The following is a 15,054-nucleotide window of genomic DNA, read 5'->3' on the forward strand; positions in this document are numbered from 1 at the left end:
TGGTGGTGGTTTCTAGTTGGTTTTGGTATGCTTTGGTTGGTCTTAATGGTTTTGAGTATTTTATATTTGTGGTGATGTGACTTGTGAGCATTTTCAACGAAGAGTTTATTTTTTTTTTTCGCTAAAAAACACTTCATATTAAGTAATACCATAAAAATTACAGAAATCCTACAAAAAAAAGAGGAACATCCTCACAACATAAATCCCTACTAAAAGACTTGGCCTCCCTTTCCATCACATGGGTTGGCATTGAAAAAGTTTTATTTACATAAAAAACTAATATAATTAAAAGACATTTTTAAATATAAAATTTTGTCCACCATATCAAGAGTACCCCAAGGAAGATCCGTATGATGAGCATTCAAAGCATTCACTGCAATAGAGCAATCCGACTTGATAACTATAGACAAAAAGGCTGGATAATGCGCAATGCTTTAGTGCTAAGACCATTTTTGTCATTCCATAATTTAAAATCTATACATCTATAAAACAACGAATGCCCCTTATTTAAGTATACAATGGGCATATATGTCCTTTACTCTCACTTCAAAAACTAACTACTTATAACTATTCAAAAACTGCCCATGAATTATAAATAGTTTTTTATGGAGGGTGATTTGACCCGACTTCCTAAGAAGGCGACACGTGGACGTGACTCAGCATAAGCAACAACTCAGCATGACAGCCTGACTACGACTGAGTAACGAGCTCGTTAAGGTCCTCGCAAGACAGCTCACTACAGCGTGAGCTCAAGGACCCCGGTATATGGAAAGGGAATACTCCGAGTCAAGTCTATCCCAGCTCGCAAGCTGAGAGAATCAGCTCGCTCTAACACTTAGGCAAGAAGACTACCCCAAAGGCAACCTCAGGCGGAATCACCTCGGGACACATCCAGGAGTTCGCTACAAAGCAGCTCATTGTTAAGCGACACGACGTTCTCATGAAGCTTCTTATCTGATGAGATTGTACCCGTCAGACTGCATCATGTCTCCTGACTGATGGCACAGTCCTTGCCAGCCCAGCAGACTGCACCCACGTCTCTCGACAGGTGGTGGTGTGTCTATCCCTTTCTGGGTTGTGTCTCTCATATGATTGGGTAGTACTCTACAACAGTTACCTGCACAGCCTTGGCAAATAACAGTTGCGATAGAGGGGCAGTGGCGGTTACGCCTGATTTGACAAGAACATCTGCATTTAAAGGCCCCAGGGTCGAAGGGGCGAAAGTATCTTGAATTTTATTGATCTAGCGCTATCTGCACTTTTAGCTCTCTTTGCATCCTTTACAGCTCTCTCTCTCCCCTGTCTTCCCGCCACCGGCACTACAACTTGTAGCAACAACGGTTCGGTATATTATTATTATTATTATTATTATTATTATTATTATTAATTATTTTTACTAATTATTAACTATTTTAATATTTTTATAGTCATTAATTATTTTTTCAATTTTAATTGTTTTATTTATTAATTATTAATTATTAATTTATTATTTATTATTTGTATTGTTTCAATATTATTTTGAGGTTGAAATTTATTTTTATGAGATAATGCAAATTGATTCAACACAAGTTAATAATTTCATATGGTAAAAGGTTGATCCAATGCAAACAAACTTATAGATTTAGAGCCTCTAAAAATAGAAAAACACCTATACTTCTTTTCAGATTTCAGACACAAAAAACATCTTTTTAACTTTTTATATCTAAAATTTCAAATTTATCAAACGCCACCTATGAGTTTTTTATTAAAGCAAGGATGCATCAATCACATCTAGAGGTTTCCAGTAAGCTACTATTTTTATTTTTTATTAGTTTTTGGATTTTAATGGATCATATATAACAGACAACAAAGTCGAACCATAGATTGAGATGATTATATAACCCAGGGAGATTAATAATGGTGATATCTTGAGGATAAAGTAGAGATCAGAAATTTAAACATAATTAAGTCAAACACGTTATCAGTTGGACCTATTACCAAATACCATTTTTTTTTTATCGTTAATACCAAGGGATGGGCTTTCACAATGTTATCCCTGCTAGCTATTAAACAATCAGAGGGTGCCTTTTGTAGTTATATTTACCCTCATTGAACCCTATGGATTTAACCGAAGATCAGGACGCAAAGGATGCTAATTCTGTAGAGATTTGAGATCCAAAATCCATGGAGGGCAACCAAACTACTGCAAGAACACCTCATGCAGCTGGAAAGTCTCTTGATATGCATGCAGTTCTGTTTAATTATAATAGAAAACTGATCCCATCTCTTGGTTCAGAAAAACCAACTGATTTATCTCCTCCAGTAGCAAAGAATGATGCTTGCAATAGCTGCAGTTTGGCAATATCTTCTGTTCATTCAAAAGCATTAGATAATCATCCATTAACTAACATGATTCTTATGATGGTATGAGCCTGCTTTTTCAACTTTTAGAAAATTCTTTTTGCCATGTGACCAAAACATTAGTAGCAGTGACTATAACAGAATGCTATAACCTGTAATGCTATTTAAACATTGGCATATACAGAATAGATAATGGTTACTTTGCAGTTGGACAACAGAAATTGCACCAATATCACTCAACAAACCAGGTCTAGTTTCACAAAACTGAATCAAAACCATGCACATTTTTGGGAATTGAAAGATTGCTTTCAAGCATAAAGGAGAGATCATGCATCTGTGAAATTAACATCTCTACATCAGGGTCAGCTGTCTCTGACTGTATGTTTGTCTCATGACTTTCATCTCCATTAGCTGCTTTGTTGGGATTCCATTCAGTTTGGCCACCCACATCTGCAAACCTGTAATATACATAGCAGAAGATATCAGAGAGGTTTCTTTTGCAGAGCATATGACAGAGGTTTATCATAAGGGGTTCTCTCATTTTGGGGAAAGGGGACTCATAGTTGAGTTGAGTTTTGTGCTATCATAACTTGCCACATCATGTATGCAGAGGAAATAGGTCTACTTCATGATGTATCTCACCTGATGGTGTCTACAAAAATCAGTGTAAATAGAAGATGATCCAAATCATACTTCAATTTGATATTCATCTCAGATTCTCAGTAGATCTCCATTATGAGATCCATTAGATGGTTGCCTAGATCTCAAATGTGAGAGGTGGCAAGCTATGAAGCTCTAGATGACCCTATGGGTCCTGTAGCCCACAGACAAGTTTCTGCCATCTGTAAATATTATAATGAGCTTGAGTTTTATATATCAGGGAGTAAAATTGAAATATTGATTGAACATCGTTTTGCAGTCAACATAATCACCAAAAAATAGAATAAAGAGGAAAGGGACAGGCACTAGGGGAACCATCAAGAAATCCAATCCGGCCCTGTCAAATTAATTCATCAAAACAAGTATAATTCACTCTGAATGGGAACTAGACAGGCATCATAAGACCTGACCAGATTTCATTATTTTAAGTAATAAAATGAGAAATGTGTTATAGAAAATACGTAACAAAACTGTACAGTGGGTGGGGAGATCAGCAAATACTTTGTCAGATGTGTTAGCCAAGCAAGGGGTAAATAGGGAAGAATTGTTTCGGGCACAGTTGTGATTCAGGCTTTTCTTTCCTGGTTTACTTGTAAGATTCAAGGAGGGGCTGATCGAAAAAAAAAAACAAAACTGTATAGGTTATGGCAAAAGGCAAACCCTTTTCTACAACACTAATTAAAAAAAAAAAAAAATCTCACCCATATAACAAACTCATTGCTTGTTCATTTTATACCTCTCCCCCACCCTCCCAGCCACCCCAATCCCTAGCAATAGCTAGATGGTCCATGTACATCCCTTGCAACATATATGACTATGAGATTTCTGGAGCACCCCATAAAAAATTACTTGTAAGATTCCAGTCCTATTTGAGAGGGTAATTCAGATAGAACAGAGATTGCACCCCTCCTCCAGGGTCTTATATTGTATTTGACCATGGCTTAGATGATGCTAATAATAGAGAATGAATCCCAAATTGTAACTTGTTGTAAAGAAATTTTATTTACTGGAAAAGCAAAAACCCTGTCTTTGAAGTTGAATTCCTCGCTCCACTGAACCATGAGATTTTCCAACTCAGCTGTTAATAGGCTAGCCAGGGAGGTGTGAGAAGACTTTTGTTGTAAGGTGCCAACAAGCCGGTCAGTAAGGTCTTTGGCTGGTTGTAGCAGACTTGGGATCAAATCCCACTTGCACCAGGGTTAGGGGGATTATGGGCCACCCCCTGTTTTGTAGCTCTATGGAGCCAAAAAAAATGAAAAAAAAGAAGACTTTTGTTGTACCAGGACACTTCTTTACAGGCATAAACATGGTATCATGGTTGCCTTCTGCTTTTTCCAAGTTTTTCTATGTTGTTTCTCTACTTTTTCAGACTCTTTCTAAGATCCTGGCTTTGGTTTCTTTGTTTCACTAGTAGCATTACAACTTGATAAAAAAAGGGTGCAACTTTGAGTCTTAAGAATAACTCCAAAATGTATTTCCAGATACAAAATGTATTATTAGATTTCATATCAACTACAATCATTTCTTATTATTAGTTCATAAGAAACCAAAGGAGATCAGCCAATTCTGTGGTTGACAATTTGGCAAAGTAGGGGAGGGGAGAATTCTACAGGTTTTGATTCCTGTGGCAGTATCCTGGTGTATATGGAAGGGGAAGAATGCTAGGGTTTTTGATAAGTCCAGAGCTTCAGTTCCTTATCTGTTGAATAAAAGGAAACATTTCTTCCTGGCATGCTGTCCGCAAGGAGTTCAAAGAATTGAATTAAGAAAAAAGATCAAGAGATGTAAGGTAAGACGTGTTTGAAAGAATATAAAAGTACAAGAAAGGAGGAAATCAGCATAGGTTTGTGGAGGCGTGATGTGAGAGACTGTGAGGGAGAGAATGTTCTGGGACTGGACATCTGTTAATAGCTTTGAAGATTGAAGATGGGAGAATTTGTGGAGGTAGGCCGTTGGAAAAAAGTTGTGAAGATTGAATCCAAGGAGCTCCTATTTGAGGAACTGAGATTAAATGGGGGTAATTGAAGAGTTCAAGGAGTTTGTGGAAGGTGCAAGCAACAAAGGCAAACAAAATAGTTGGAAAGAGCTTCTCTCAGAAACTGGAAGAAGGTTTGTTGTAGAGTGTAAGAAAAACCTTAAAGGTTATTTTATCTCTTTGACAGAATTTTTTGGCAAGGGTAGAAAGCAAATGGTCTGCTTCCCAGAAGGAAGGAAGAGTCAGGGCTGGAAGGCAGTTCATGGCGCCTTATGTGAACTGCTGCAACGCTTGGGTGCTAAAAGAGAAGTAACAGTAAAAAGGAGGATAAGCAGTTCTAATAGTTTGGTGAGCAATAAGAGAAGCAAGAGACTCTTTTAGTGATAGCTGGGGCAGGTAAATACAGAATGGGAGTAAACATACAGAGAGGTGATTGGGAAAGTAAACTGATAGTTAAAGCTTCAGCTCACATTCTAGATTGGAGGAAAGTTGCAGATCTGTTAACAGCAAGTTTAAAGTTGAAGAGCACGTTTATTTTAACACCTTTTGAGAAGGACAAGGCTTTGTGGATCTGCTTGAGAATAGAGTATAAGTTGAGGCATTAAATATCCAAGCTAAACTTGGAAATTTCACAGTATCAAGATGGTGTCCGGGATCAAACTCCAAAGATTTCTTTGTTGAAGATGGAGTGCTGGTATGTCTCTTAGGTCTTCCCCTTCACTTGTGGAAGCAAGAAACTGCTGAAGCTATTGCTTTGATGTGTGGAGAATCACTAGGAGGTGCCTTTTGGGAGACCTTTGTTCAGCTTCCATTTTATTGAATGGAGTAAAACCTGAGGAGATTCCTCCGAAAATAGAGGTGCTAGTTGAAGGACAATGTTACTCAGTGTGGCTGGCTTCGTCCATTGAATTGGTGCTCTAGAAAGAGGCTCGTAGAGAGGGAGATGAGAAGGTTGAAGAAGAAGAAATGCGTGGCAAGAAAGGGTCGGAGGATTCAAACAAGAAAAGCACTTTCACTAAAATGGAAAAACAAATGCTGGAGAAACAAAAGGGTAGCACTCAGGGGGTGGGATTTTCACGTGTGGAAGCAGTGAACAGTCTAGAGGGTGGCAAGTCCTTTGCACAGGTTGTAACTAGCGCCACTTTGACCTTTTTGAACAAGGAAAAGGGGTTGGTTCAAGGAAGAACCGAACCTAGACCTGATAAAACCAAACCGAGCCCAGGGTTGGACGTGCATGACCTTCTTAAAAGTCACGTGAGCTCGCGGGTGTTTAAGTTCAGGCCAAAGCCAAAGCCCATGCGAACTGTTAGTGGTGTTATTAAAGGCCCAAACAGGTCAGCGGGCCCGACCCAGTATGTTAAAAAGGTGCGTGAGCCTTTAATGAATCACGTGACTGAGGTTTCGACTAAGATAGACAACGTTAACGGTCTATCATCGTCCCCAATTGCGAGACAGGGGGGAATGCGCGTAGCGCCAGAAACCAGAGAAGAAGCGGGCTTTATAGTGGGTCTCCCGACGAAGTTTGAAGGAGCTTAGCCCCCTGCGATGCTCCTCAGAGAGGCCGAGGCCAAGTTTCGCTAGGGGAAGAACTGAAGAAAAGGAAGAGAAGATTGAAGGCTGGGTGCAGTGCAGTGAAGGCAGTGATGAATTGGAGGACCTTTCGGTTGATGGCACTAGCGTGGGCAATGCAAACGACGAAGGTAGTTGTGCTGGAGGTAACATGGATGAGTGGAATATTGCAAGCTTATTTCAGGGTGAAGATTGCAATTGGCTTAACTCATCCCCAAGACCACAGAGTGTGCAAGGATTATCAGAAGGGGTGAACCAGGGGTAGAGTGGAAAGATCACCAGGTTGACCAAAGGACAGAAGTACTTCCCAACCAACTCAAGGAGATAAATGTTTACCAACCTCTGGAACAAGAGAGGGAGGCTGGGAGCAGTCCTTTTCTAGCTTGTCCATCAATCCCAGGTAACCATGTGATTTCGGTTTGTGCTACTAATGCGTCTCCTATGTCTTTGGTTCCAGATTTCGTTTTTGTTCCGTGTCCTATAGCCCATGAATTTGCAGCCGAGGTAGCAGGTGGGCTCTCCGAGGAGGGGGAGAGGGGAAGGAAGGAATGTGGGAAGGTGCGGGAAGAAAGGTATAGAAGTGAAAAAAGTGTGGGAAATCATTGAAAGAGTGTTTAAGGAAGTGGAAAGGAAATTGATCTGGAGGAGGGAAGGGGAGGAAGGAAGAGGAGAGGGGCTAGTGGAGAGGAGGGAAAGGAATGGGGGTAGAGATGAAGAGGATTTCGGGGAGAGAGCAGGGAAGGAGGGAGGCAACAGGAAGGGGAGGAAGGATGGAAAGGAAAGATAAGAGGTGGGACCAGAGGAGAGGAAGGAAGGGCAGGTGGACAGAGATGGAGGGGATTCTGTAGGAAGGGTAGGGGTGGAGGACTCGGTGAGAGAAGACACGATAGCAGAATTTGTAGGGAAGTTGGGTTGTAGGCTGGAAGATTTGAATGAGTTGAAAGAAAGCTTACAGAAGAGGAAGAAGCAGATCATAACAAATAAGAGGAGATTGAGTGAAGTAGAGAGATTGAAGAGAGATGTAGAAGGAGACAAGAAGCTCGGGGTAAAAGGTGATAGAAGGAAAGGGGGAAAATAGTGGGTAGGTGGCAAGGGGTTTTAAAAAAAAGAAGCGGAATGAAGATTCTTAGTTGGAATGTGAGGGGAATTGGGAGTGCAAAGAAGAGAGCAACAATAAAAGAAGTAATAAGACGGTATGACCCAGACATTGTGCTGTTGCAAGAGTCTAAGAGAATGGAGTTTAATGACAAGTGGGCAAGGAGTGTATGGAAAGCCAGGGGAATTAGCTGGGTGGTTGCTCCATCATGGGGTGCTTCCGGGGGGATTGTAACAATGTGGAAGAGGGATGTGGTTGAAGGTCTAGAGGAGTTGATCGGAAAGTACTCGGTGTCCATAAAGCTTAAGCAGCAAGAGAATGATTACATGTGGGTGCTCACAAATGTTTACGAACCGAATGACTACAGAGAGAGAAAGGAGTTGTGGGAGGAACTGGCTAATGTTAGAGGGTTGTGGGATGGGCCTTGGTGCATGGGTGGGGATTTCAACATGATCAGATTCTTGGAGGAGTCCAATAAGGTTAACCAGAGGGTGACAATAAGCATGAAGAAGTTTAACAGTTTTGTGGATGCCTTTGAGCTTAAAGAGATTCCCCTAGCACATAAGACATTTACATGGTCAAATCTCCAATCTAGACCCATTTGCTCTAAGCTAGATAGATTCCTGTTCTCTTTGGATTGGGAAGAACATTGGGGAACCTTGGCTTCTAGAGCTCTCCCGAGGGTGACCTCGGATCACTGGCCCATAGTGTTATGTAAGGAGGAAAGAAGGTGTGGAGGTCCTACCCCTTTTAGATTTGAAAATATGTGGTTACTTCATCCAGGGTTTACTAACAAAGTGAGGGAGTGGTGGCATGAGTGTAACTCGCTGGTGGAATGGGAGGAGATGAGATTCCATAAGAAACTACAATTCATGAAAGCAAGAATCAAGGAGTGGAATTTGATGGAGTTTGGGAGGATAGAATAAAGAAAGGGAGACCTGATGGATAAGATTGAAAGCCTTGACTCTAAAGAGGAAATGAGAGAATTTGGAGAGGAGGACAATGATCTCAGGAGAGACTTGAGAAGACAGTTAGAGGACTGCCTGCACAAGGAGGAAATTAGCTGGAGGCAAAAATCTCGGTGTAAATGGTTGCAAGAGGGAGACAGAAACACTAGGTATTTCCACTCTCTAGCATATGGCAGGAGAAGGAAGAACTTTATTTCCAAATTGGTAGTAGATGGAGTTGAGTTAGTGCAACAAGAGGAGATTGCCAAGGCCTGTGAGTAGAAGGGTGTGGGTAGAAGGTTTGGATTGGCCAGATGTAGGGGTGGAGAACAGGAGAAGGTTGGAAAGAAGCTCTAATCTAGAAGAGATTAAGGAGGTTGTGTTTTCTATGGATAGAAAAAGCTCCAGGGTCGGATGGATTCACAATGGCTTTTTATCAGGACTGTTGGAATATCTTGAAAGATGATCTCTTGTGAGTGTTTGAGGAGTTTTTTAGGAGAGGAATTGTCAATCCGGGTGTGAACTCTACATTTATAGCCTTAATTCCAAAAAAGAAAGATGCATCCCACCCGAAGGATTTTAGGCCAATTAACTTGGTTAATAGCTTGTATAAGATCATTGAAAAAGTGTTGTCTTTGAGGCTAAAAAAGGTACTGCCAGATATCATTGCACACTATCAAGGAGCTTTTGTAAGTGGAAGACAAATTACAGATCTGATTTTAATTGCTAATGAGAGTGGAGAACTTTAAGAGGGATAAGAAGAAGGGAGTGGTTTGTAAGCTGGACTTGGAAAAGGCTTATGACTTGGTGGACTAGGATTTCTTGAGGAAAGTTTTGACTAAATTTGGGTTTGGGGCTAGATGGTGTAAGTGGATCATGGGTTGTGTCCAGAATTGTCATTATTCAGTGCTAGTGAATGGGACAGTGGTAGATTTCTTTCAAGCCAGTAGGGGTATAAGACAAGGAGACCCCCTTTCTCCTTTCTTGTTCATTTTAATTGCGGAGATTTTGGGGAAACTGATTCACAGAGCAGATTCTAGGGGGCTCATTAGAGGCTGGAGAGTGGGGAGGGTGGAAACCCCCCTCACTCACTTACAGTTTGCTGATGAGACGATTCTGTTTTGTGAAGGCGGTAATGTGAGGTATATCAGGAACTTGAAGTCGGTGATACAATTGTTTGAGCAAATGTCCAATTTGAAGGTTAACCTTGGGAAAAGATGTGTTGTAGGGGTGAATTTGGAGGAGGGAGAGATCAGGGAGAATGCTGAAGTGCTGGGGTGTGAAGTTTCGGGGTGGCCTTTGAACTACTTAGGGTTCCCATTAGGTGATAATCCCATGAGAGAGTTTTTGGAACCCGGTGATGGAAAGGTTTGAAAAAATATTGGTATCCTGGAAAAAGAACTACCTCTCTCTTGGTGAGAGAATTACACTAATTAAGGCCACGCTGGCTAACTTACCCATCTTTCTCATGTCGGTATTTAAAATCCCAATGAAAATTGCCAACAGATTAGAGAAGCTAATGAGAGATTTCCTATGGGAGCCGGGAGAGGAGAAGATGGATCATAGAGTCAGCTGGGAGATAGTGTGTAGGAATAAGTCGTGTGGTGGTTTGGGGCTTGGGAGTATTAGGAGAAGGAATATGACTTTATTGGGGAAGTGGTTGTGGAGATTTCCTATGGAGAAGGAGAAGCTATGGGCTAGAATAGTGGCAAGTATACATGGGCTGGAGCACAATGAATGGGGCGTTGGAATCAGAGCTAAGACCACAAGCAATTCTCCTTGGAAAGCCATTCATGACCTGCTACCAGTTTTCTATCCTAATATCAGGTATGACATGAATTCCGGTAACTCCATAAAATTTTGGGAACAAACCTGGGTGGGGAGCGCCCCTCTAAAGGATCAGTTTCCGTCTTTGTATGCTCTTTCTGATTTGAAAAATGAGTCGATCTCGTCTTTCACCACCCCGTCCTCTTCCACCTCTAGGATTGGGTGGAACTTGGGTCTAAGAAGGGATTTGAGGGACTCAGACTTCAACAGTATTTTGAGCCCTATTGTACTTCTTGATAACGTTGTCTTAGACCCCAGTAGGGCGGATTCTAGAATTTGGACACCTACCCCCAATGGCACTTTCTCTTGTGCTTCGTTCTTCAAAGTCTTAAGTCAGTCCACCATTCCTACCTTTCCCCCTTTCCCTATTGGTGAGGTTTGGTGCAGAGCAATACCCCCTAGGGTTGGTAGTTTTTGTTGGGAAGCCTATCTGGAAAGAATCAACACTGGTGATCTAATACAAAAGAAGAGACCCAATACTTGCTTATCACCTCAGTGGTGTGTTATGTGTAAAGCGGATGGGGAGACTGATTTTCACCTACTGGCGTCTTGCCACTTTGCGAGGTCAATTTGGGATTGGGCTTTCTCCTTATTTGGATGCAGCTGGAATCCCCCATCAAACTTGCAGGGCCTTTTCTCCCCTTCCTTTTTCAGGTGGCGGATAAAAAGGAGAAGGACAATGTAGAGAGGAATAAGGGTTGTAGTATGTTGGACACTGTGGGAAGAAAGAAACTCCAGGATATTCTCAGAAACTCAGAGAGGAGCAACAGATCTGAGGGCTATCATACATATTAGGGCGGTACAGTGGCTGAAATCTTTGGAACTATTCACAGATTACACTGTGGATGACATGTTGAGGAAGTGAGGTGAAATTGCAAATTGCACGCAGACCACGTCAATAATGAGTGTGGCTTGGACCCCCCCCCCCCCACCTAGTGGATTCTTGAAATTAAACTTTGATGGGTGTAGTAGGGGAAACCCGGGACAATCAGGGATTGGGGGTGTTTTTAGGGATGAAAATGGGGTCATTTATGCTATGTTCTCAGGCCCAATTGGAGTGGGTGACTCCCTTAGAGCTGAGATCTTTGCAGTTATGGAAGGAGTCCGGAAAGCTAAGGAATTGAACATCAAGAAACTCATAATTGAAGGGGATTCTGAGGTGGTGATAGGGTGGCTGACTAAAGATCAAAATGGTTTATGGAAGTACAATAATGAGAGGAGGAAATTCAAGTGGCTGGTGCGGGAGATGGAAGTTAAGACATGTTGGATTAAAAGATCGGTTAATTCCCTAGCTGGCGGTTTAGCTAAACAAGGGGCAGAAAGGGATTCACTGTTTTGGGCTAAGGTGTAACATTAGTGTCTTTTGTCTTTTTTCTTTTTTCCTTTCTTGAATCTCTTAGTGGCTCTTGGAAGATAAGTGTGTTTGTCTTCCACTTGTAAATTTTCTAATGATGAATTAATGAAAGTGTTATTGATCAAAAAAAAAAAAATCATAAGAAACCAAAAATAGGCCATGCTAAATCCAGCTTACTCCAATAGCCAAGAAGTAACACCTACAACTTAGATATTAACAAGTTCTTGTCAATTGAAACAATCAAAGGTAGTGTGACTGCCTAAGACACTTAACAACAGCAAATGGAAAACATATTAATCAATTTCAAAGAAAAGCATGACATCCTACGATTGAAAACCACCATGTACGGGAATTCTATACCCAACTTGCATGAAGTTTTTTTTAAGCATATTATAAACCAGTTAATTTGGGTAATATCGTGAAGCATAAAAAAAGAAAAGTTTATTTCAGCTCACAATGGTTAATTAAAGAAACAGAAAAGGACAATTAAAGTAACACATTAAAAGAAGGACCGAATTAATCAACTAGACTTTATTTTAATCAATTAGGTGAAAATAAATGTTCTTCATTGAGACGTTTTTCATGAAAATGCAAAACATTACATCAGAAACAAAGTGAAAGATTAAAACCATAAAGTTACATTGCTAAAAAGTAATAGGCAGCATGAATATAAATACCTGTCTGAAATGGAAGCTTCTAACTGCACATTATTCACATGCATAGAACTATTTCCAGTGCTTGACACTCCTGAAAATAAATTTGGTGGAAAACCCCTTAAATCCATTTCATGAAAGCTATTACTGAAGCCCATTAAGTTCGTTTGCGAAGCCTGCTCATCAGATTGCACTGTTATACTAGCAGTCTGTTTCGAAGAATTCGGAAAAGAATAAGTCATATTTCCTGAGCCTGTAAAATCTTGCCAATCATCATCTTCATTCATTTTCTCATTCTTAGGTGCTTCAATGTGGCTGCCTTTCCATAGATCATCTTGTATCCAATTATCACTCATAAATGAAAGACCGTTTGACTCACCCTTTTGTTCAGCATCACTAGGTTTATTGTTTACTTCAAACTGCTCATTGTTGCTAGATACTCTAACATTGGGAGTACTCCATAGATCATCTTGAATCCAGTTATTATCTATGGAAGGTAGAGGAACTGGACCTTCATTTGGTTTTACATCATTGTCTGTTCTGTTAACTTTACTCTTCAAATCTGTTGCCATGCCAAAGGAAACCTCCACAGAGCTAGAAAAATCAATTGCAGATGATACTGGAAAAGGGTCAAATGATTTGGTGTCCACTGGAAGAGTACCAGAACTAGCAGATTGAAACTCGGCTTCCCAATCTGAAAATTGATCTCCTGTATCACCTTCAGTAATAACTGAATTCACTGGTATACTGGAATTTCCAACATTCTTGAACAAATTAAGATCTCCCTGACCAGTGAATGCCTGACCTTCTGTACTTTCTATCTGTTTGTTGGGTACTACTGGTTCCCTTAATCCACTAAGATCAGTCCCTTCCTTTGCTCCAGAGAAAAAATTATCCAGGTCCACTCCTGCCAAGTTCAAAAAGACTTTATTCTCACTTGGTGACTTGCCTGTAAGGCTACTCTCAGTTCTCTGAGGCTCAGAAGGCCAATTTAGTTCAATATCTAACAGGTCAGATAAAACCAACTCGTCTGATTGTGCATTCTGGCCTTTATTTGAATCATTTTCTCCAGATGCTAAATTGACAGCCTCCTGAAAATAGTTATGCCTATTATTCTCAAAATTTAGAACTCTAGATTTTCAGAATTTATGATCTTCAATAAGTGCTTGTAACCTAACAAAGCAAACATAAATATGCTTCTTGAGCATCGACTGTTAAAGCCAATCCCAGCTACATGCATTTAAAATCATCAGTTTGTTAGCAAAAGTGTAAATGTAACGTAAGAACAGAAAGCTCTAAAAACAGTTCCAAACAAGAAAACGAAAAACATAAAAGAATAATGGTTACAGATTTCTTCAAATCAATGAAGTTTCGTTGCCATTGAAGCGAACAAGAAGAGAAAAATCACTCACAGATCCATCCAAGTCCAGAGATTCGAGTAGCCATCTGCACGCAAAGGTATTTTTGAAGGAGATGGGCTCAGGAGGGAGGTCCCTTCTCTGTTGGGCGCCACAGAAGACGCAAACCATTGATTCAAGACCCCTGAGGAGTCTTCCTCGGCATTGCTTGCATTGGAGATATGGAGGTGAGGGATCGAACTCAGCAATTAAGTCTTCGAGCGAAGGTATTCCAGGAAGCGACGGATCGTCTGGATCGTAAGAGGAGAGACCAGCCTGGTTACGTAGTGCGATTTGCACTTCGCGGATTAGAGAAGTTGGAATTTCGAACGCCATTAATCAAGCTCTAGCTGAATGCTGGAATTGGGGTTTCGGTTCTTGCCTCCGTTTGGCCTCAGTTCGAATGCTCCAATTCTTCCACCATCCCGTGTTACTTCCAGAAATCGGATGAGAGTAAAAAATGACTTTTAACGGCAGCTTTGTGTGTAAAGCAACGTATGATTACCAACCGGGAACCGGTCACTAGACCTGTTCATGGGCCGGGCCGAGCTTTTACTCTTTATGAATAGAAATTTGTTAGACCCGAGCCTGACCCGGCCCGACCAACGGGCCTACAATTTGGGCCCGAGCCCGAAGCCCAACGGTGATTGTATTCGCCGGAGATGAGTTTGCGATGACTGTGAGCTGCGATTTTAATAGTGAAAAGTGTGTTACTTCGCGTCTGAGAAAGAGAGAGAGAGAGAGAGAACTCGCCGCCGCCGTCGGTGCCTATATTCACCTCCTCACCGGTGTCTAAGATTTGAAAGAGAAGTGAGAAGAAAAATGAGAGAGAAAGAAAGAGAGAGAAAGAGAGAGAGAGAAAGAAGGAGAGGACTCACCGTCGGAGTTGTTGCGCCGATGAATGTTCATCGCCTCGCCGGTTGTGTGGTTACCTGAGAGTGTGAGGACTGAGGAGGATGTGAAGACTGAAGAGAAGAGAGGTTCGACCAAGGGGAAAGAGGTGAAAGAGGTGAAAGAGAAGAGAAGTTCGACCAAGGGGAAAGAGGTGAAAGAGGTGAAAGAGAAGAGAGGTTCGGCTTAGGGAGTTAGGGTTTTTTAAGTTTAGTCTATAGGTCAGGCCAGGCTGGGCCAGGCTATTTTGGCAAATCCCGAGTCCGGCTTGAATTTATTGTGGGTCGGGCCTTTTGGCCCGGGGTTAAGCCCGCAAGTTCATTTGAGTGTTCAAGCCCATCCAAG

At 41.3% G+C, this 15,054-nt stretch overlaps 1 protein-coding gene across 1 annotated transcript; it reads right to left on the reverse strand.

Annotated features, from left to right (window-relative positions):
• Positions 1-2,475: 2,475 nt before the first annotated feature.
• On the reverse strand, positions 2,476-14,278 carry LOC148869947 (uncharacterized). The gene is made up of 3 exons (XM_088973308.1): positions 13,834-14,278; positions 12,446-13,512; positions 2,476-2,798 (listed from the first exon to the last, which is right to left on the reverse strand). Exons 1-3 carry the CDS (start codon positions 14,152-14,154, stop codon positions 2,597-2,599), a joined length of 1,590 nt encoding a protein of 529 aa, XP_088829434.1. The 5' UTR covers positions 14,155-14,278; the 3' UTR covers positions 2,476-2,596.
• Positions 14,279-15,054: the final 776 nt, after the last annotated feature.

The sequence above is a fragment of the Nelumbo lutea genome, chromosome 2, assembly GCF_056320005.1.
Source record: "Nelumbo lutea isolate HS-2025 chromosome 2, American lotus-T2T, whole genome shotgun sequence".
NCBI lineage: Eukaryota > Viridiplantae > Streptophyta > Magnoliopsida > Proteales > Nelumbonaceae > Nelumbo > Nelumbo lutea.